The sequence below is a fragment of the Microplitis mediator genome, chromosome 9, assembly GCF_029852145.1.
Source record: "Microplitis mediator isolate UGA2020A chromosome 9, iyMicMedi2.1, whole genome shotgun sequence".
Classification (NCBI taxonomy): Eukaryota; Metazoa; Arthropoda; class Insecta; order Hymenoptera; family Braconidae; genus Microplitis; species Microplitis mediator.
The window spans coordinates 4,652,074-4,676,585 of NC_079977.1; the positions used below are offsets into that span (position 1 = coordinate 4,652,074).

General features: G+C 31.6%; 2 protein-coding genes across 3 annotated transcripts in view; one reads left to right on the top strand and one right to left on the bottom strand.

Moving 5' to 3' along the window:
- Nucleotides 1-10,410: 10,410 nt before the first annotated feature.
- On the bottom strand, nucleotides 10,411-16,496 carry LOC130674391 (structural maintenance of chromosomes protein 1A). Its single transcript, XM_057479708.1, has 3 exons — nucleotides 16,250-16,496; nucleotides 15,892-16,112; nucleotides 10,411-14,017 (listed from the first exon to the last, which is right to left on the bottom strand). Exons 1-3 carry the CDS (start codon nucleotides 16,359-16,361, stop codon nucleotides 10,676-10,678), a joined length of 3,675 nt encoding a protein of 1,224 aa, XP_057335691.1. The 5' UTR covers nucleotides 16,362-16,496; the 3' UTR covers nucleotides 10,411-10,675.
- Nucleotides 16,497-18,908: 2,412 nt separating this feature from the next.
- LOC130674263 (A-kinase anchor protein 200-like) overlaps nucleotides 18,909-24,512 on the top strand; it is a 63,315-nt gene continuing 57,711 nt past the window's right edge. For both annotated transcript variants that reach the window (XM_057479534.1, XM_057479536.1), the window contains exon 1: nucleotides 18,909-19,063. The gene's annotated coding sequence lies outside the window, so the exon portion shown is untranslated. The remainder of the gene's footprint in view (nucleotides 19,064-24,512) is intronic.

Consider the following 24,512-nt stretch of genomic DNA (forward strand, 5'->3'; position numbering starts at 1 on the left):
TAAGACATAGGCGGAAGTACTTATTGGCCTCCAACAGCAACAGCCAGCCTCAATTTTCCCCTCGCTGCCGGTATTTATAGTTTGTTTACTGCGCACAAGCTTTTATTTGCTCTATTATATATATACATATATATATTTATGATTTTCTTGTAACTATAAGTGTATTAATAACTTAAAAATTTATCGAGTTTACGGTTTATAAATGTTGTAATGAAGAAATTATATTGAAGTTGTTATTATTGTTTTTGGAATTAAATTGCGTTGAATAATGGCCGAGGGTGGGAGTAGATGAAACGGAAATTTCACACCAGATCGTTCCCATAGACTAGAACGGGATGTATTGTAGGGTTGTGTATACTACAGGGTGTGTATTATTCAACCAAAGGGACTTGTCCCCCTGATCAAACGAATAATTACATCACCAATACGTACGGATGCATCCCCTAATCCTCATCTGAGTGCCCTAACAATCTGTATCTATATATATATTATTATAGGTGTAGGTGTGCATCTGTGTGCGTGCGTGTACAATGTAGATATAGAGATACATTAAACTGTGAATCAGAAGCCTCGTCATCGACATATCAGCTCGACCTAAATCCATACAATCTATACGATCAATCATCAATAAACAACTCACTTGTAACTGTTTATGTATTGAGTGAGAGAGATAGTTGAGGAATTTTTCACAGTATTAATTACATGTGTTTATGTACAGGATGAAAAGGATTTCTTGGTGCAAGAAATATTTTGCATTATAAAATGAAAACAAAAATTTTACTAGGGCTAGAAAAAATTTCTTGAAATGAAAAATTCTTAGAATAAGTGAAAATTTTCTTGACAAGAAATTTTTTCTTGACTCAGGAAAATTTTTGTTCTCAATTCTTAATGTGACAAAATTCTTAGAATGAGTAACAATTTTCTTGACATAAGAAACTGTTTATACTCAAGAAAATTTTTGTTTTCAATTCTTAATAAAAAAAATTCTTAGAATGAGTAAAAATTTTCTTGGCGCAAGAAATTTTTTTTTGCCTCAAGAAAATTTTCGTCTGATTCTTAATGCAAAAAATTCTTATAATGAAAAAAATTTTCTTGACACAAGAGAATTTTTGTTTAATTCTTAATAAAAAATTCTTAGAATAAGTAAAAATTTTCTTGGTGCAAGAAATTTTTTCTTGACTCAAGAAACTTTTTGTCTTAAATTCTCAATGCGAAAAAATTCTTCGTATGAGTTAAAATTTTCTTGACAAGAAATTTTTTCTTGACACAAAAAAATTTTTGTTTTCAATTCTTAATGCAAAAAAATTCTTAGAACAAGTAAAAATGTTCTTGACGCAAGAAATTTTTTCCTGCCTCGAACATTTTCGTTTTCAATTCTTAATAAAAAATTCTTAGAATAAGTTAAAATTTTCTTGACAAGAAATTTTTTCTCGACTCAAGAACATTTTTGTTTTCAATTCTTAATGCAAAAAAATTCTTAGAATAAGTAAGAATTTTCTTGGTTCAAGAAATTTTTTTTTTCCTCAAGAAAATTTGTCTTTAATTCTTAATGCAAAAAATTCTTAAAATTAGTAAACATTTTCTTGACACAAGAAATTTTGTCTTGACTCAAGAAAATTTTTGTCTTTAATTCTTAAAGCAAAAAAATTCTTAGAATGAGTAAAAATTTTTTGATCAAGAAATTTTTTCTTGACTCAAGAAATAAGAAAAAAATATCTTGGAATAAGTAAAAATTCTCTTGGGGCGAGTAAAAATTTTTTGTATCAAGAAATCCTTTTTTTCCGTATAGTTATAGGCTTTAAAAAATTTTTATTTTTAATTATGTACAAGAGGGTCAATTTTAGTAGGGAATTAATGAGAAATCAATGACATAAATGAAATCAATGACATAAATGGAATTAGCGATAGATAATTTGAAATAATATAAAATTTTTCTGAACTGATATTAATATATGATAACTATTATATCTTTTATTCATCTGAATTGAATATTTTTGAAGATGGTGGTTGAGGTGTTCCGAAATAACTTAGAATAATAAATATTGATTTGGATAAGTATATATAGTTGTTGGAAATAGGTTAGAATTGAGATATAATATTAATTTTTTATTGTTTTAATAATTTATTGTTATAAGTTATTAATTTTATGAGTGTTTGAGACTTCAAAAGTCATACAAAAGAGAGATAATAGATATTTTTGATAAGACATTATCAAAAATTCAAACTAACCTCAATTTCTTCAGCTAAAATAAGAGCTGTGTATTAACTTTCGAAAGAAGAATCACTAAAATTGAAATTCCTCCTAAACTACTTCAGTTATGAAAAAAAAAATTCTTTTCATTTTTATTGGAAATTTAATTTCCTACAAAATCATTCCTATACATTTTTAACGTATCTATAATAGTTTAGCCACAAATCAAATTTGAAGTTTTGAAAATTTTCAAAAATTCGGAGTTCTCTCAGTTGACGTATTGCGCATCTAAAATTCAATTTCTGGGCTAATTATTAGAGATAGAGTAAAAATGCACAGGAACAAACTTGTGCAGGATAAAATTTCCTACAAAATTTATTTCAAACATTTTTTCATAAACTTGATAGCTAATGAGTTATGCAACTTGAATCTCAACCGAAAATAAAAATAAAATAAGTTTTAATGAAAATCAAAAATAAAAAGTATTAAGAGACTAAATCTTGGAGAATACTCTACCCGAAAATCTATTTGGTAGTAGAATAATTCATACCGTATTTCAACCACCCCATCCACGTAAACCCGTAGAAAGCATTTCTATTCCTTTTACTAGCTTCTATCATTCTGTCTTACTCATAGACAACGCAGACAACAAACTCCTTGACGTTGCCAAAAAAGGTTTTGAGTAAGACCGGGGAATCCTAAAAACGAGCGAGAAGACAGACATCCAACTTGGAAGTGTATCCAAAGAGAAAGAGACCAGGAAAAGTGAGCAAGAATAAAAAATTCAGAGTTGCCAATCCGAGCATTCCCTCCCAACCCTATAGTTTCCAGTTATATAGTATCATCATCCCCTCAAACTAAAAACCTCAATCTCTCGCTTACTCACCAGCGAATACAAAACCATCATCGTATTCTCTCATTCCCTCCTCACCTAGCACATCAGTTTCTCCTGCTTGTCACCCCTTTTGAATAAACCAGCCTCCCACCAGTTCCCAACTTCCCCTACACTCGGATCCCTCAATTCCCACTACACCCCTTTGATGCTACCATCCCACAACCCACTACCCACTCAACCCGCTTACTGCTCACTGCTCACTGTGGGGATAATGCTATATACAGTAACACCCGAACCGACAGATCAATACCTAACCAACTACCAAGCTGCTCCCAGATTATCTTTCTATCCGTCCAGTTTGAGCTACTGTACAAACTCAACACACACATAACCTGTAACTGAGTACACTAGCGCCAAATAGTGTAGCGTGTAGCACGTCACTGTTACACATCCTGCGTCCTATAAGAGCGTTTATTGTCCGTGTTATATTGCGACAGTGGATGACTGGCTCAATAGATGACTCGGGGATATGCCAGGGGTTAACTAAGGGTAACTACTTCAAGGGTTTAAGGCTACAAGGGGTAAGACTACACGGTAAAGGGTCCAGGGAAGTAAAAGAGCAAGAAGCTAACCTATGCGATATTTTGATTTGAGAGAATTATCACCAAGTTCCGGAGATTTTCTTGAGGGAACTCTGGGTATGAGGTTATTTTGATAGCATTGATAGCTTTAGAGGTCGCTTCGGTTTGCATAAGCCTTTGATTTAAACAGAGGGCTGCTAATCATGTTTGTAGGTCAATCAGGGGTTAGCTAATTAATTTACTCGATGTTAGATTATTAAATTTTTCGATGGAAATCGTTAGGGGACGGAGCGGTTGTTTTAAGGTAGAGGTAAAGGCATAGGTGAGTTATAAGTTAAATTAACGTGCAACAGGTGTCCTCGGCCTATCACTCAGCATATTTGATTTTGGAACCCAACATCACGGTATGACATCCCTTGCGACGCTATTGCCCTCATTATTTTTTTTGGCCTCGACCTACTGGGGTAGACTTCAGTTGACACGTAGGAAAGTTCATTTTAGTTTATCGGTTAATATTAGCGATAATTTATATTTTTAGAAATTATTTACTCCTTATTATAGCTCATTATTTTTGGAATTAACTTTTTCTTGAGATAAGTTATTTTTATCAGGGATGCATTGACGTCAAAACAAAATAATAATAGTACACCCCCGCGATGAAAACGCCAGAGGTATCACCGTAAATGTCACAATAACATCTTTGTCAACCCCTGTGCCACCCACGGCATCCCTGGTACGCATGCCCCTGTATCAGTATAAGGAACGAGAGAAAAGACACGCAAACAAAAAACAAATAAAGTTAAATAAAATGGATGAAATCCAATGATCTGTTATTATAGTGACAGAGTCTCCCACGGCGTCATGTGCGCGTCAGCTATTTTACGGTATAAGGACCAAGGACGACACAAATAGACCCGTCTACTGCGCAAATAATATCCATTAGTTGCCCACATAGTCTTTTATCGACATACCTAATCGATATTATCATTGTCTTCTCGACACCTAACCTTATTACGCTCGACTATCAACTGAATCTCCGTAGAAAAACTGTTTATTCAATAACTAAAACATATTTTGATATTTATTTTGACAATAAAACATCAAAATTAATTTGTAAGACCCCTAATAATTAGTTTTAGTTAGCAGATTCGATTATCCAGAAAATTCGGGCGAAATTTCTACTTTATCGACAGTCGATATAGAAAACTATGAAAGAAATTATGGTCATTTTTATGGACTAGTCCATAAGCTTGGGAAGTCGTAACATATTTTGATGTAAAAGTGCTCTAATTACAAACATATCTGTTTTACCGGCCGACTAGTTACCGACTGATTAATTCCAATAACTAATTACCCTGATAGCCAAGTGGACAGCAGGCTGGCGGCAACTTTTTTCAGTAGTTGGTCGCCAAGTTGGCCGCAAAAATTGGAATTTCTCTAAGTTGACTTCAATTTTCTCAGAAAGTTGGTAATAATTTGTCAACAAGTCAACAGTTACAAAAGCAGAAAGTGGTCGACAACTTGTCGTCAAGTTGGTCACAACTAATGTACACCTACTTTCTGATCAGAAAGTCTCGTTATCGGAGAACTTAATCAAATAAATCGACGCAACTAATTTGTATCGAATCACGCTAACGAGCCTTCTTAAGCCAAAAATATTTTGGCTACAAGCATTTCATGTCACATCTTAACCCAATTTCATTACCAAAATCCCTTCTTCTAATACTGTATGTCATGCATTCGAAATTTCAGATTGAGCTCCGTAAATTTTAAAAATTCTGTTTTACCGGCCGCCGATAAAAATTTATCAAAAATTCCAATCATTGGAAACTGGGTCAAACTTGAAACTATACTTCAGTCCACGGACGAAAAATCAAGAAATTTTACTTCGTACTTCAGCTGTAAGTCTTTCCGCACATCCGAACATGCAGACAAGCAATGCGAGCAAAGTTATAACCAAAATGGCCTCCATAGTCGTAAATGCAAAAAGTAATTGACCTAAAACTCCTTTAAATTTATCAAATAGTATATTTCACATTCAATAAATAATATAATAGTAGTCTATAAAGGCGATGCGGTAGAGTGTCGATGGAAACGGCTAAATAGGGCAGACGAGGTCGGATAACTTGTAATTAATAAATAATTTAGGACAATATATTGTATTGAGATACAAGTACTTTACACGGTGTGTATGTATGTATGTGGTTTTATCTCACAGTACTCGGGGATGTTGTGGGTTGATTTATCGTCAAGTGTTACCATGGCAACAACGGCGTGACCGGCTTGCGCGACACCCTCATATCCGACGTATACAGTAGTAAACTCTCTCCAGCTTACTCTCAACTCAACTCAACTCTGGTTTGCAATATCATCAGTACCTTCTTCGTTCATCCCTCTCCTTCACGTTCCTATCCTCTGAATTTGCCCGTCCTTTCCCTAAAACCCCAGCTCCTTACCCCCACTGTGACCTCATGAACCCTCGGGTGGATCTCAGCACAGGAAGTACTTGCTCCTCTACCTTCACTCACTCTTTCACCTCCTTACCTCCTTACCTCACCCTCTATCATTCCTCTTCCATTTTATTTCATTCCTCAGCCTTAGCTCCCGTCCATTTCGGTCCGATCCCCGTAGCTCCCTCTAGTGTCTCATCTCCCAAGACTACGCTCTTCTCAACTCAATTCCGTTTCTTCGATATTCACCCCACGCTAATATCACACCCAACATTCAACTCCCACACGTGATAGGATGACTAAGAAAAGTCTCACGAAACCCCAAATGCTTTTTTTCTCTTCTTCGCTTCTTCTTAACCTCATTCAACTTTTTTGCTTTTATTTCTTTAATCTTTTCTACCAAAATAATTTATTTTTTACACTTCTTCAGCCTTTTTTTTATTTTTAGAAAAATATAATAATTTAAGTGGTGATTAAATTGAGTGGTTTTTTTTTGTTCATCGACTGCCGGGCATGGATAAAATGAAAGTATGGTGAAATATTTTTGGCATTGCTGATTGTATTGATCCGAGGGTTTACGGGTTATATCTAGTGGGAGAACTGCGATTGATGACTATGTACTAATACTATATATGTACATATACATATGTACTGACGAAATTATACAGTGAATTAATTTTTTATTGTCCTCAAAACAAATCAATCGCATGTCGTCTCTCTATTTATTTATTTATAATTTCAAAAGTTAATTTAATAAGACTTGAATTACTGGTTATAACTTTGAATAAATGTCTGTTTGTGGGAAAAAAATATTTAAAAATTTTTACCGCGTTTTTTTAATACTTTAATTTGAAAACTTTTAGTTCACTTTTATTATTGCGGGGTTTTATCCAAACTTTGTAAATATTTTACTTATCGCTCTTATTTATTGTATTTTTAAAATTTTTAATTTCCCGCTAAGAAAATCGATGATTTTCAAAAAATTTGAGAAGTTATTCTTTTCACCCTAATTTTCGAAAATTGAGTTTTCATCAGAAGTCGACCTTCTGAAGTCCTAAGAAACTATTCTATTTTCAGAACTATGTCCGAGTATCTGTATGTGTGTGTGTGTGTGTGTGTGTGTGTGTGTGTGTGTGTGTGTGTGTGTGTGTGTGTGTGTATAAATTTTTAACTAAGGAACCGATTTGAATGATTGATTAAGGCGGCAATCGAAAGAACTTGTTGGTGAAAAAAATTTTTTTTTAATTGTCGACAGCATAAATTCACGAAAATCGCTGATTTTTGAATTTAGGCAAACTTAGAGCAAATTGAGGGGCCTCTTCACGCTATATTATGTATCCACGCAATAGTACGCACCCTCAAACACATTAGAAACTAAAAAACTGCGTCGAATGCCACCTCAAACGTCAAAATCGGTTTATTAGTTTGAAAGATATCAGCGATGAAATATTAAAACGATAACAAATGTCCTCTTTTTCCCAGGAAAATTTACATACTGTCGGTCTAGCCGTTTTTTGAGCTCGAAAGCTCAAAAATTCACCAATAATAATGTTTTCGAGCTTTCCGCCCTGGTGGAAATTTTTCGTAATTTTCCCTGAAAAATTCAGTTCTAAAGTTCTAAAGACTTATTCAGAGTTTTTCAGAGAAAAGTCCGAAAAATTTCCCCCAAGGTGAGCTTGAAAACAGCGGGAAGTTTTTGGGCTGGCGCACAGAGTCAACCGATGACCAGTTTCTTTTAATTAAAACCGCATATGTTTTTTTATTTATAATTAAATTGTAATTAATGTTAAATAAACTTTTAAATTTTAAACAATGAGAATTTTGATTTTTTTAAATTTCGCGCACCACACGGAAAAAAATTTTTTGTGATCATAAGATAAGATAACTTACGGTAACAAAATTCTGCCTTAATATACGGATAACGAAGCATTCGTTGGGATTACAATGTTTTTGTAATGCTAGCAAATTCTTCGTTGGACCAAGCAATGGTTTGTAACTGTAACAAAACTGTCGTGTTCCAATAAAAAAACTGATTTGTTAAAGTAACAGAATGAATTTGTAGCATTAACAAAAATTTTTGTAGTCATAAGCTAAGATTACTTACGGTAGCAAATGCTGGCTTTAAAATACGACGATATTATTATAATAAAGATCATGTGTTCTCATAACAAATCGACTTCTTAATTACGACACAAATTCATTTGTTCCCGTAAGCTAATCATGTTTGTCATTATAACAAAATCTTTCGTTATCCCGTCTTTTGTTATCAGAACGAAATTCGTTTTTTCCGTGCATCGACAGAAAAAAATGATGAGTTAAGAAAATATTTGAAAACAAAAGTTTTCCAGAATCAAGTCAAGGTTTTCTTGAGTTAAGAAAACTTGTCTTGGTTAGAAAAGATTTCTACTTTATCCGAGCAATTGAAGTTCTCAAAAAATTTTCTTGAGTCAAATATTTAATATCAGTAGGGAATTTTCTTTCTGACTGTGTGAAGTTCGTAAATACGAAGAATATTTTTTGTATACATGGAAAATTATTTTTGTTTGAAATTTTCTACTGTCAGTACTGTGACCCTGGACTACGTCGGCCACCTAACGGAAATTTAAGTAAACATGTGTTCAAAAATTACAGCCATAGTAAAATTAACAACAATGAGGTCACAAATTACTGTAAATTTGACTATGGTCGCAATAATTTCCGAAGGATATTTTTTTTGAATTTTTAAATGGCAGCAAACATATTCGGCATTACGATGACACCTTGGAATTTTGAAGATTAATTTATCGACGTATGTTTTAACCTCAAAAATAAAACATTTTATAGTCCAAGTGACTATCGAAGGGTAAAATGGAAGTCTAAAGAATGAAATAAATGAAAGGGTTAGAACTGAACCCTGGTGGAAATTTTTCGAAATTTTCTCAGCAAAACTCAGTTCTAAAGTTCTAAAGACTTTTTCAGAGTTTTTCAGAGAAAAGTCAGAAAAATTTCCACCAGGGAAGGGATGTAAGTGACAAAAACAGTTTTTTTTTTAGATATTTTCTCTGAAAAAGCAAAATTGTATGATAGCTAAAGTTTAAAATTTGAAATTTAAATTTCAGTAAAAATTGAAATAAATAAAAATCAAAGTAATGAATAATGAAAATTTTGTAAATCGAAGCGGAAGTCAGAAAAATTTTAATTCACATCAATGAAAGCTTAAAATATCAAAATTATAACTTTGTTTTGTAAAATATCATATTTTTAATTTATATTATTGTAGTTGAATTTTATCTAAAAAATCAAAATTTTATATACTCAAATTTGAAATTTGAAATTCAGTCTCGATTACCTAAAAAATTTTAATTAAAAAAATATCAAAGTAATAATTTATTAAAATTTCTTCTAAAATTTTTTTGGAAAATCGAAAATTTATGAACTCAAATATGAAATCTCAGTATTCGTAAAAATTAAAAAAACATCAAAGTAATAAATAAATAAAAATTTTTAAAATCGAAGCGGAAATATCCCAAAATTTAAACCAATTTCTGTCCCATACCAATGAAAATTCGAAAAATAAAAACCGAAACTTTCCCTCTGTCAAGTCTATGAAATAAAAATTTCATTCGATCAATTTAATGACAACGTAATTTTGTATAAAAATTTTTTTTGAAAAAGTAAAATTTTATGAACTCCAATTTGAAATTAAAAATTTAAAATCTCAATTCCCTAGAAATTAAAATTAAAAAAATCAAAGTAATTAATAATAAAAATTTATAAATTTTTTTTGAAAAATCAAAATTTTCTCATTTTTAAAATCTCAATCAAAGCGGAAATCCTAAAATTTGAACCAATTTCTACACCAAAAAAAAAAAATTCAAAACTAAAACTTTCCCACCATCAAGTCTGTAATTAAAAAATTTAATTCTATCAATTTAATGACAACTTATTTTTGTATACAAATTTTTTTCTGAAAAAGTAAAATTTTATGAACTCCAATTTAAAATTTAAAATCTCAATTCCCCTAGAAATTGAAATAAAAAAAATCAAAGCAATAAACAATAAAAATTTCTAAAATTTTTTTTGAAACATCAAAATTTTCTCATTTTTAAAATCTCAATCAAAGCGAAAATCTCAAAATTTGATCCAATTTCTACACCAATGAAAAAATATCAAAACAAACTTTTCCTCTATCAAAAAATTTTCCCAGCATCTTAATTACTTACACTAATAAAAAAATATATTATCATATTTAAAACTTATATATAAAAATAAAAATTTTTATTCTATCGATTTAGTTACAAGTTATCGTATAAAAATTTGAATTTATAATTAAAATTTGTTAATAAATTTAAAAGAAAAAAACTCAATTCTATAAAGCTCTCAATAAGTCAATAAATTATTCAAAAATGTTTTTATTATCTTTTCTTTGATTTATGTACAAGCTTCCCCATTAACAATCAAATATAAATCAAGAAACATAAGTGTTATAAATTCAAAGTTAAGTTTTAGAAAGAAAAATATATTTAATATATTTATTTAATTAATTAAATAATAGTAAAAAAAAAGAAAAAAGAAAAATGAAACTTATAATAACTAACTAACGAACGAATAAAATGACAAGATAAATAATATAAAAGTCTTAATTAACATTCATAGGATAAGTTGTTAAGTCTAACGTTAGTACTTTGCTCTCCAGACAGCTCCCGACTTCCGGACAAATTCCAATAAGCGCGTCAGCATGACAGTAGAATTCTTCCTTCAAAGAAATAACGATCGTCTGCAGCGAGCTGGTCTTGTCTCTGATGTAGCTCGCGACCTTTCCAATGTTCGTGTTGTCCAGGGCTGCGTCGATCTCATCGAGGACAAAAAACGGCGCGGGCTGGAAGCTGTGGATCGCAAAGAGCAGCGCCAGGGCGGCGACGGTCTTCTCACCTCCCGAGAGATTCGACATCGGCTGGAACCTCTTGCCCGGAGCGACGCAATTGTAATTGATGCCGTCCAGATAAGGCTCCTCGGGATTTTCCGGGCTGAGAAACGCCTGAGCTGATTGATTTTTCGCGAGACTTTTGTAGATGGGATCGATTTCATTGGCGACGTGCTCGAAGCAGGCCATGAATTTGTCATGTCGTTCTTTCTTAACTTTCTCAAAGAGCGTCTTGGCTTTCTTAGCTTTTTTACGCGACTGCTCGAACTCTTCGTTCGTTTCCTGGAGCTTTTCCTTTGCCAGATACAGCTTCTGTATGGCCTTCATGTTGGGCGCCTGGATCCTCTGGATGTTGTTCTGCAGATCATTGATCCCCTTGTTGAGTTTGTCGGTAGTTTTTTTCATCTCGTCTTCCTCGATGTCTTTCAAATTGTCCGGCAGCATGGAATAGTCTATTGTTATTCTGCTTTCGCGTTCGTACTGCTGTTGGGTACTGAGGGTGTCATTGTTGGTGTCATTGTTCGCGTCGCCGGCGATGTCTTCCATGTTCCCGTGGATCATAGGTATCGCGATGTCTTCGAGTTTGCAGTGCATCAAAATCGCGTGTCTTTCAGCTTTGCGCTGCTCGATTTTATTCTCGATATTATTGAGCTGCTTCTGTACGGCCTGGATGTCCTTAGCAATGGAACCGACGTCCCGACGGCACTTGCCGATTTCTTCCTCCTTGGCATCGACTTCTAATTTTTTAGTATTCCTTAGAGACTTTAGTTTCTCCATCTGAGCCTCGTCGTTATCGATCTCCGCTTTCTGGTTGGCCTCAGTCTGCCTCGCGGACTCCAACTTGTCCTCGGCATCCTGGACAGCGCGTTCCCATCTCAAGACATTGCTCTCAGTGTCTCTCTGCTTCTCAAAGTCCAGCTGATTTTGTATACGATTGCACTGATTGTCGAACTCCATTCGCTTCTTGGCCCGTTCCTGCTGCGATCTCAGCTCACGTTCCTCGTACTGACGGATATTTGACACCCCGATTTGCTCACAGAAGCTCGCGAAAACGTCATCCTCTACGTTGTTCATTTTCTCTTTAATATTTTGAATCTCTTGGTCCCTTTCGGCCATCGTCTTCTCAATGACCGCGATCGTCGGCTCAAACTGGTCCAGATCCGCCTGGAAACTCTTCAGCTCTTTCTCTAAATCCGCTATCTGCTTTTTGGTAGCAACCAAATCGCTCTTGTTGTACTTCAGCCTGGTCTCCAGTCCCCGGATCTGCGACTCGATCGTATTGAGCTCCGACTCCTTGCGCGATTTTTTCAAACACTCGCGCAGTTCCTCTGTCAACTTTTCCTTCTGGGCTTTAAGTTGCGACATCTGTTTTTCGTCCCAACGTTTCGCTTTTTTCGCCAAATCCAAACTACCTCCGGAAATAATTCCCGCTTTCTGATAAAAGGTTCCGTCCAAGGCGACGCAGTCGTATCGGGTTTTTTTGTCCAGCTCATAGGCGACTTTGTTGGCATCCTCGGGAGTTTCGCAGACCAGAGCATTGTTTGTAGCAAACAAAACCGCCCTGTCAATATCCTTAGGCGAGAAATGCAAAACGTCATACAACAATTTTACATTTTTCGGCTCCTTGATGTTCCTCAGACGTTCCTTCAACGGCTTGGCCTGGATGTAATCCAAAGGTAAAAAAGTCTCCGGTTCCAGATACTGTTCCTTGAGATACTGGATGCACTGTCGCGCTGTTTTCTCCGTGTCGACGACGATGGCTTCCATATACTTACCCAGTACTTTAGTAACAGCAACGTTGTACCTTTTGTGAATCGGCTCGCACATATTATACATCCTGTCATAAACCCCCGGGAACAATCTCTTGAAATTTTCCACGATCTCCGTCTTCTTCTTGGTCCTCGCGACCTCATGTTTGTCGACCTTAGCGTCGCCCAACTGCTCGGAAATATTTTCCAGCTCGCGCTGAAGCCGCTGTATCGTGTCCTTAGAGGAGCCGACGTCGTTCTGCAAATCAGCGCGCAGTTTTTTCTGTTCTTCTAGTGCAGCTTCCGAGGTCTTGATATGTTCCTCAAGTTTTTCCACGCGTTTCAGTGCCTCGTCTCTCATGTGACCCTTCTGCTTGAGCTTATTTTCAATTTCCGTGCGCTTGCGGCTCTCGTTGTCCAGACGATCTTGGTCGGACTTTTGCTCCCGGTTTATGGAATCCAGCATCTGGAGGTACCGCGCCGACTGCTTGCCGGCTTCTTCTTTCAGCCGATTGTATTCGCTGACTTGTTCGTCCTCTAGCTGGACATCGCGGCCCTGCTGCTGGGACTGACCAGCGATGGAGGCTTCGTAGGCGGCCTTGGCCTCTTCTACTTTTCTCAGCTCTTCCTGCAGCTCCGCGATGTCCTTTTTGTGCGCTTCGTCAGCAGCACGCGCCTGCTGAAGGGATTTGTGGGCAGACTCAACCTTCTTCTGCATATGAGCTACGCGTTCTTTGGCCTTAATAAACGTCGGACGTTTTTTGGTGATCTCTGCCTCAACTTCCCTGATATCCTGTTCTACTTTAGCTAATTCTCTAGTCAATTTACCTACCTCCTTCTTTCGCTCCTTCAAAACTTCCTCGGCTTTTTCCTTCTTCTTCTCAACTTTTTCCGAATCATGCTGACGTTTTTTCTGGCTGTTCTCCAGATCCTCGATGTCCTTTTCGTTATGGTAGAGACGGAACAATTGCAACTCTATCTGTTTCTCAACGTACTCTTCTTTGAGACGTTGATATTTTTCGGCTTCCTCTTTTTCTAGTTTAGCTTCTTTACGTTCCGCTGCGATTCCCTTTTTCTTTTGGTAAGAAAATTGGGTCTCTTCTTCGGCGCGCAACATTTCTGTACGCAAACGCTCGTATTCAGCTTTCAAGGCACCGGAGTTACTGATTTCCTCAAAGAGCGCCGTTCTTTCTTTCGGATTCTTCATCGCGATTGACTCGACGGCTCCTTGGAATACCAGGAAATTTTTAGCTTTTACATTTATCCCTAGATGTTCTAATTCTGTTAGATAGACTTGACTCGTCACCACCTAAAATTTTTATTGTACTGTTATTAGTATCAGCTTAATACTTTTTTTAAATTCAATGCACTAAAATTATCTGACGAACCCCAAAAAAAATTCATTTCAAAGCTTAAAATTTGGTATTTTAATCATTGAGATACTGAAGGGAGTAAGATTCTGAAAATAGCAGACAATTAAAAATTTTGGGATTTTTTTTTGAGAAATTGATTGCAAAAATAAAAATATGCACGTACAGGAAATTCAAAAAACTATAGGTGGAATTTTTTCAAATATTTTTTTTTATTATTTACCGTTCAGAAAAAAAATCCAAAAATTATTAGACGTCAGCTAAGTTCGGTATCATGAAGGGAACGACGTTTGATAATTTTTGGATTTTATAAAAAACAATAAATTATTGAAAAAAAAATATTTGGAAAAATTCCACCTAGAGCTTTTTCAATTCTCTAGATGTGTATATTTTTAGTTTTTTTTTGTAATTTATTTACTGGTTAGCCGGCGTCAAATAATTATCTTGCAGTTAGCATGAGTGTGAATGTAGTAGACAGATAAATTTTAAATTGTAAATAAATAAAAAAATAGTGTTTTGAAAAAATGCACTTATTAATTTCAAAAATTTTTAAATGCGCATTTTTTTTAACTTTATTTTATTAATTATTTACTTTATTTATTAGCAATCTTTTGTCTGATGTCTGCTATATTCACACTCATGTTAGCAGACAATTAAAAATTTTCGAAATTCTTTTTTCAACAAATAAATTACAAAAAAAAAAAAAAAAAAAAAAAAAATATACACATGTAGAAAATTAAAAAAGCTACAGGTGCAATTTTTAAAATATTTTTTTTTTCATAATTTATGGTTTTTTAAAATTCAAAAATTATTAGACGTCGGTTAACTTCAATATCATAAATAATTTTTGGATTTTTTTAAAAACGATTAATTATAAAAAAAAAGATATTCAAAAATAATCCACGTAGAGTTTTTTTATTTTTCTACATGTGCATATTTTTAGTTTTTTTTTTTTTTTCATAATTTATTGAGTAAAAAAAATCCAAAAATTTTTTATTGCCTGTTAACTTCCGGATATTTAATTTCAGACATCAGACAAATTTAAAATTATAAATATATAGAGTAAATAATTTGAAAAAATGCAATTATTAATTTCAAAATTTTTGAAATGCGCATTTTTTTTTAATTTTATTTTATTAATTATTTACTCTATTCATTAGCAATCTTTTGTCTGCTACATTCACACTCATGTTAGCAGACAATTAACAATTTTTGGAATTCTTTTGTCAACAAATTACAAAAAACAAAATAAACTAAAAATATGCACATGTAGAAAATTGAAAAAGCTACAGGTGCAATTTTTTAAATATTTTTTTTTTTTCATAATTTATGGTTTCTTAAAAATTCAAAAATTATTAGCCGTCGACTAACTTCAGTATTATAAATAATTTTTGGATTTTTTTAAAATCGATTAATTATTAAAAAAAATATTTCAAAAAATTCCACCCAGAGTTTTTTCATTTTTCTACATGTGCATATTTTTAGTTTTTTGTAATTCATTGGGTAAAAAAAATCCAAAAATTCTTGTCTATCAACTTCCGGATAATTGATCTACCGCCAGATCACCTAAAAAAAATTTTAAAAACTCAATTTCATTTAAAATTTTTTTTGCATCTGGATCCTAAAAATAAAAATTTTTGAAATTTTCCTCCAAAATTTAAAAATTTATTTTACATTCCGATGATTAGAAGTGAAAGTAAAAACTCCAAGCTTTGCAATAAAAATTTCCTGAACTTAATGCGATAATTTTAAAGATTAAATTATATAAGAATTGACAAGTGTCCTGATGATTTAAGGACCAGGTCCAACTTACGGATCCATTGATACGATGCTCTGAGGACGAGCCCTGGACAGAACGCATAAAAGATTTTTCATTGCCGTCTTCCAGCTCAAATACGGCAGTAACTGACGCACTACGTGACACTGGTTTACCTATTGATGCTCCATGGATAAGTTCGCTGAATCTTTTAACACGTAAACTGCTTGTCTTTTCGCCCATAACAAAACTTATAGCATCCATGAAATTTGATTTACCTGATAATTCATTAAAATTCATTACAAATTCATTCAGTCAAGTGTGAGTTTAAAACAAAATTTTAATTTATAGCAGGCACATAATTGCCAGTAAAATTGGTGGGAAAAATAATAAATTGACGCCAAACATAACCAACCTGATCCATTGGGTCCGACGACGGCGGTAAATGACTTAAGTGGCCCGATCACCAGCTTACCCTTGTAGGATTTGAAATTTTCTACCTCAATATGCTTTAAAAAAGCCGGCATATTGAGGCTGTTTTTATTTATTTATCCACTTTATTATTTATTTTTATTTATTTAATCACTGATGGAAAAAAATTGGCGCCACAATTCTACTTCACTCATTGCTGTTACAGTTTATGGAAGCCATCTGTAATTTATTTGGTTTTTTTTTGTTTGTCTACGTGCAGCAGGGGATTTGTTTAACGGGAATTTTTATTTTTTTGTTGCCGTCACTGCGCTTGTTTTCGATGTCACTGACAGATGGCGGCACCGGTTCCTCTTGTGAGGTTTTTAATGAAACGTACTTACACTTATTGAGTAATTAATTATTTAAATAACAATTAAAATTGGAAATTTAAAAACTAATTAATTTTCAAATTATTAATTTGGATTTTAAAAAATTATTCGCGGGAATTTTAAAAGTTTCTCGGATACTGAAGTCAGCCGACTAATAATTTTTGAAATTTTTTTAAAAGAGATAAATTTCAAAAAAAAAATATTTTGAAAAATTGTGTCTATAGTTTTTTGAATTTTCTACATGTGCATATTTTTAGATTTTTTTTTTTAGTTAAATTGGGGAAAAAAAAAATCAAAAATTTGAACTGTCTGCTAACGGGATCATAAAATTTTTTTATTTAAAAAATTAAAAATTGTAAGTCAAAATAAAATGGCGGCAAAATTTGATAGAAAAATATTTAAAAAATTGAAAAAAAAAAAACACACGGGTGTTTGAACGAACCTTGGTGGGGAAATAATGTGCAGAAGGGTATCCTAATACACTTGGAAATTTAAATTAAATTGCTCCCAGTGTATTGCAGCTAAAAAACGTCACTTAACTGCTATTTCCCACCAGACGATGCCAGATGATTTTGCTCAGGAACTTGGAAGTCATCAGCATCAGCAATTCGCAACACTTTACACTAGCACTAAACACTCAACACTTAAGAACCACAGACACTTTGCATAATTTAAATTAACAAGAGATAAATTTTACAATCACTGCTGAATTACACGACTTAACTGCGATATTGTGTTTTAATTCAAACATAAAGAAGGATCTGGACTACTACTGCCATTGTCGAATACTGACTGCCGCTATTGGACCGTCAGTTGATACGAAACAATCGACTTTGCGATTCTCTCACCCCCCATTTTAGCAAAAATTTGAACGTTAATTACAGTGACGCGCAGTAGCGCCAATGGCGCGAAATTTAAAAATTGAAATTTAATAATTTCATTAAAATTTATTTGTGTCAATAATTATATTAATTAGAGTAGAAACATACGCGAAAATTTTTATTTTCATCAATAATTTATTAATTATTCTCATTACTTGCGCGGTAAGTTTGAATATTCGAAAAATTAATTATTAGAAATTGGAGAAAATTAAAAATCGTAAGTCAAAATAAAATGGTGGCAGAATATGATAGAAAAATATTTAAAAAATAGAAAACAAAAAAAAACACGCAAGTGTTTGAACGAACCTTGGTGGGGAAATAATGTGCAGAAGGGTATCCTAATACACTTGGAGATTTAAATTAAATTGATCCAAGTGTATTGCAGCTAAAAAACGTCACTTAACTGCTATTTCCCACCAGACGATGCCAGATGATTTTGCTCAGGAATTTGGAAGTCATCAGCATCAGCAATTCGCGACACTTTACACTAGCACTGAACACTCAACACTTAACCACCACAGACACTTTACACAATTTTAATTTTACAAACACTGGACATTTTAATTAAACAATGACTTTGAGTAATAAATTTTATGGATAATTTCGCGAATTAACTGCGATACTGTGTTTCAATTTCAACGTAACAAAGGATCTGGACTACTACTGCCATTTTTGATGATACTGACTGCCGCTATCGAACCGTCAGTTGATACAAAGCAATCGATTTTGCGATTCATCGACCGTCCCCCTTTAGCAAACATTTGCACATCGAACACAGTGACGCGCAATAGCGCCATCTTGGCGCGAAATTTAAAAATTGAAATTTCACAATTTTATTAAAATTTATTTCAATAATTATATTAATTAGACTATAAAATATACTCGAAATCTTTTATTTTCATCAATAATTTATTAATTACTCTCATTACTTGCGCGGTAAATTTAAACATTCGAAAAATAAATTATTAGAAATGGGAGAAAAATTAAAAATCATAATAAAAATAAAATGCCGGCAGAATATGATAGAAATTTTCAAAATATTAAAAAAAAAAATTTCGGAATGCACATTAATGAATTTCTAATTTTTTAAAAATAGTTAATGATTCAAATATTACTTAATAATTTTCAAATTATAAATTTACCCAAAAATTTAAAAAATTATGATTAATAAATTGAACTCTTACTATTTCTTAATAATTATCAGACAATTAATTAATTAAAAGATAATTATTTGAAATCATTTATGTTCGCGGGAATTTCAAAATATAATAAAAGTTTTGTTATTAAAAAAGACAAATAAAATAAAAAATTCAAACATTAAATAATCGCAAAATATAACTTTCGATATATCGATTATAAAAATATCGATTTATCATACAAAATAAATTCACAAGATGGCGGCAATATCATCAGGATTAAAATGCGCGCCGGGAAATGCGCATAAGTTTCGGCGTCAAGTTGAGTGAACTAAGCAGGCAAGGATCGTGAGGAAAGTGTTAAATACTAGTGCTCCCGCCGATTTTTGTGCACCAACAATTCGTCTAATACGTGAGTACACATTTCAATTAAAATCTACATTAAAAAATATTAATTACAACCTTAAAAATATAAAAATGTCCCCACAAAAATATACGTAAATATAAAAACGTTTGATGGCGTTGTTTCTGGTCCTCGTCCGCTTGGACGCCGGCCGGCTCCTGCCGAAATTGCACGTGCATTTATTTTACAAAATAATAATTTTACAAATTCACCTGTCTAATATCCTTCTTAATTAATCATAAATCCAAAATATAATTAACAAATTTTAAAAAATAAACCGCGAAATACAAAAAATTTTTTTTAATGCGACTGACACTTGGCCGCATTTTTAATTAAAATTTGAATAAAGGGAAAGCCATTGAATTTATAAATTAATTTTTTTTTTATTTTTAATCTACTGAATATTTATTAATTTCATTTGTCATGCGACGCGTTAATTAATAAATATTTAAATGTTGTCTTTTTTTAATATCAATGGAATTTTGTAGCTAACGTAGAGGGAATTTTAGTTGATAATCATACTGATATATTTGCATGTATATATACATTTATTATATATTTATAAATATGGCCCGGGAATAGTGTAGCTGGATTTGGTGGATGAACAAAACCCTCCGCCTCCGGGGCTGCTTCTTATGCACGACCAGTACAGGAGTACGTTGTGCAGTTGCTCGAGCTCGATTATAATCGATTCTGCGCACGAACATTTAAGTTCCGGTTTCTATTCGTAACGATAAAAAAATACCATCCAACATCCTTTTTACTATATGTCATTATCATTTGTATTTATATTTAGAAATCATTATAATTTATCGATCATTTAAATTAGTCCGCAAGTAAGTCATTTATTTACTATATATAGAATTCATTGTGATATATATTTCTTATATATTTTTTTGGGGGCTCGTTAGAAAGGTAATTTAATTGCCTACAATTTTTTACTCATCTACTTTTTTTTTTAGGGCTCATAGTTTTGAAGATACGATTGTTTGGAGTAGAAATTTTTTTTAGTCAATTAGAGATATCGATTACTTGTCAGTGTGAAAAGGTCGATAATTATTCAAGTGGACGTTTTGTTAATTGTGGAGGAAATTAAATTTCTTATTAATTTATTTGATTAAAAGATCGATGGAAAAATTTATAAATTTACGCCACTAATTCTTAAAATAACGGTTTTAATTGAATTTTCATGAGGACCAAAGTTGTAGAGAATTAAATTTCCTACAATTTTTGTCTCTTTGACTTTTTTTAAAAATCAATAGTTTAAAAGATACAGCGATTTTAAGTTAGAAACTTTTTGAAAAAATTTATTTGACAAATCAATAAAATTTTAATTTTTTAATCAGAGTAAAATTTTTAAATTGATTTTTTTGCAATAATTGTCTACACAAAAATGATTTCTTGTTGCAAAAAATTTTTATTCATAATTTTTTATTAAAAATTAAAAAAAAAATTTTTTTCCTCAAAAAAATTTTAGTCTTATAAATTTATGCCACTAACTTTTAAAATAACGGTTTTAATTAAATTTTCATGAGGAACAAAGTTGTAGAGAATTAAATTTCCTACAATTTTAGTCTCTTTGAATTTTTTTAAAAATCAATAGTTTAAAAGATACAGTGATTTTAAGTTTGAAAATTTTTTAAAAATTTATTTGACTGATCAATAAAATTTTAATTTTTTAATTAGAGTAAAATTTTTAAATTGAATGTTTTTTGCAATAATTATCTACAAAAAAATAATTTCTTGGTGCAAAACATCTTTACTTATATCTTTTTATTATAAATTTAAAACAAAAATTTTTTCCTCAAGCAAATTTTAGTCGAATTCATGCAAAATATTTCTTGTCAATAAATTTTTTTTGTATGACGTCTACTTGTCTTTACTATGCGTAATTTTTGCTCACCTCAAAAAATTATTACAACTAATTATAAATTAAATAAATTGACTATTGATTTTGATAACTCATAAAAATGATTCATATTTTCTTGAATTTATTTACCACGAATTTGAATATATATAAAACAAATCAATTTTCCTCATGATTACTCATTCAATTTTTTTTTTATTTGTTCTTTATCTTAATATTTTTTTTGTTCGACGTATGAGTCACCAGCAAAAGTAATAATTTTAATTGTTATGACAAGTAATAAAAAAAATAATTATTGCTTTATTTTATTTTAAAATGAATAATTTAAAAATAGTTATTAAAATAAAATGATAAGAAATATTTTAAAATAGTACCCTTGGCCTCGAAATCAAACGATAGTGCGTACTACGTAGTATTATATATAGAATATAATAGTATAGAGTATAGTATAGTTGTAGTTTTAGTTGTAGTTGTAGTTGTAGTTGTAGATATAGTGAGTGAGCAAATGGCATTCCCGTTGTCCGGGGGTTTTATTAAAAATAAAAATAAAAATGAAATAATAAAACAGCATCAGGTCGCATCTCTTCTCTTCTCCTCTTATCCAGTGCCACCAGAGGTTCTCATGCCGTCTTGGTGTTGATTGTTGGAGACTTGATGGCCCGTGTAATTACTCCGATCCAATGAAGCCTACACTATTCCATTCCCCAATCCCCAGTATGTTCAACAGACAACAGTCAACAGTATAGTAAACTATTGGGTCTGGGTGCGTGAGAACCGCCAATTTAACGCGAGAACTGGTTCTTTAGAGATATTGCGGGCAACACTCGTATTTTTTTATTTTACTACGGTTTTAATTTTTTTTTTTTTTTCGTAAGTATACGCGATATAGTCGATCCAAATTAACGAGTGGACATTCTCACGTTTAAATATATATCTATATGTATGTTATTTTGGGTTTCGATGTATCATTTGTCATACTCAAATAACTTTCCAATTTTTGTTGGACGGTCATTAATATATATAAGATCGAGAATTCGGGTATCTTGTAATTTTCATTTTTTTTTTATTTATTTATTTGATTCAATAAATTTTTGATTGAGGTCTTTGACAACCGTTAAATTTGATTTATTTTTGCTAATTTAATTAATTTCTTGTCACATAGTTTTTAGTGATCTAGTCTAGGAACAAAAACTAGATACTTTTTTTTTGTGTCCGTAATGGAACACATATGATCGCTATTTATATCATACATGATTTTTTATATGAAGATTTTTATAGAAAAATTTTTTTTTACTTATATTGAGGTTTTTTTGTTTTTTTTTTTTAGTGATCGTAATAGAACACTTATGAGATCATTATTTAGTTAATTTTTTATAACAAAATTTTCTACACTATGATTCTAATGGGAAATTTTTTTTTTTACCCGGTGTTTTTTAAAAAAAAATTTCTTTAGTGACCGTAATAGAACACTTATAAGATCGCTATTTAAATACTTTTTTATGATAAAATTTTATTAGTAAATTTTCTACATTATGATTTTTAGGATAAAATTTTTCCTTTACTTGAAGATTTTTTTTTAACAAATTTTTTTTTTGAAGTGTCTAAGAAAACACTTATAAGACCATTTTTAAAAAAATTTTCTACATCATGATTTTTATGGGAAATTTTTTTTCTATTTTTATTGGGGTTTTGTTTTTAGTGTCCGTAATAGAAGACTTATAAGATCAGTATTTATAACAAAATTTTCTCAGTAAATTTTCTACACCAATTTTTAATGATACTGAAGTTAGCAGCCATCTAATTATTTTTAAATTTTATTTTAGGCGGTAAATTTGAAAAGAAAAAAATTTTTAAAAATTGCACCTGTAGTTTTTTAAATTTTCTACATGTGCATATTTTTAGTTTTTATTTTTTTGTAATTGATTTGTTGAAAAAAAAATCCGAAAATTTTGAATTGTCTGCTAACTTCAGGATCATTAATTTTTATGGGAAAATTTTTTTTATTTCTGTTGGGGTTTTTTTTTTGTGTCCGTAATAGAACACTTATAAGACCGCTATCTATCTAATTTTTTATAACAAAATTTTCTTCATTATGATTTTTATGGATAATTTTTTTTTTTTTCTTATATTTGGGTTTTTTTTTTAATTTTTTTCCGTGTCCGTAATAGAACACTTATAAGATCACAATTTATCTAATTTTTTATAACAAAATTTTCTTAGTAAATTTTCTACACTGATTTTTATGAGAAATTTTTTTTTTTCTTATATTCAGTTTTTTTTTCTTTTTTTAAAAGAAAATTACATGTTGGGTAAAAAATAATTCTAAAAATATTTTTTCTAATGCGTTTTTAATTATTTCAAATATTTCCCGCCCTTATTTTCTAACTCAAAGGCCCAAAAACTCATAAAAAAATAAAAAATGATATTTTATTGCCTCTATTTACCACAAAAAATATTCTGAGTATAAGTTTTCATTCAAAAACTACAAAAAATTACATTCCCCTAAAAAAGATTAACAATTTCCTGCCTAATAAATAAATTACCACATTCATAAACTTGAATGCCCATACGATATCGCAGTTACTCAAGTATCAAGATATCGATATATATATTTTTATCAGTTCACAAAAGTAAACAACCGACTTTTAATCACTGAAACAACAATTATTTTTGTAATACATTTGATATTTTTATTGAAAGGTTGATGGCATTTGTAAAAAAAAAAAATTAAATCGTGAGGGACCACTCGAGCTTGGCTTTATCCTTTTATTTAAAAGTGAAAAAAATATAGAGGGTCTACTAACTACTATATATAGTAAAACTCTTGTAGTATTGAAGTAGCAAGAAGTTAAACGTGGCTACAGCCCACGGGCTGCTCCAACGCATGGATGAATTGCATGGGGGTTATGGGGCCACTGAAAACCTTTCCACTGGCAGCTGTTCACTATTCTGTGCCCTACTATATATGTATATATTTCCTTTACTCATTTCTATATATATATATATACATATATACATATATATTTTTTTTCTTTGCATTATTCTCCCCCGCATTCCGCGTATTCTCTTGAAAAGGGGATGAACGTTTACGATTCGCTTGTCCGCTGTTACATAATTTTTTTTTTTTTATTATATTTTGTCGTATTTTTTACTTTAATTAATTTCTGATTAGATTAATGAGCAATTAATTAGCGAACAAAGCAGAGGTAAAGAGTTTAAAGTGTATGTAGATGCAGTATAGTAACACTCTAGAGAATTGAGGATAGAGTTTGCGCGCGAGCGAGGATGCCACGATCTCTTGTATACATCGAGGGTAGAATAAGTGACTAATTAATCGTGGTTAATTGCGGTAATTACCGTGAGTAATAATATCAAGGTGTTTGTCTTTGTCTATACAATATTTTTTATTAAATTTTTTAATTATAAATTTAAGAATTAAATTTGTGGACAATTACAAATTTTGGGATTTTTAACTTCCCGCTAAGAAAATCGACGATTTTCGAAAAATTGGGAAGTTATTGTTTTTGATGAAATCGATTGCAAAAAAAAAAAGTCAAAAAATGCACACTTAGAAAATTAAAAAAAACTATG

What these genes read in the sequence shown, in the direction of transcription:
- LOC130674391 (XM_057479708.1), bottom strand. Translation starts at nt 16,361, where the DNA reads ATGCCGGCTTTTTTAAAGCATATTGAGGTAGAAAATTTCAAATCCTAC. An exon ending in CGTCGGACCCAATGGATCAG is followed by an intron (nt 16,113 to 16,249) that starts GTTGGTTATGTT and finishes ATGAATTATCAG; the next exon opens with GTAAATCAAATTTCATGGAT. An exon ending in AGCATCGTATCAATGGATCC is followed by an intron (nt 14,018 to 15,891) that starts GTAAGTTGGACC and finishes TAAAAATTTTAG; the next exon opens with GTGGTGACGAGTCAAGTCTA.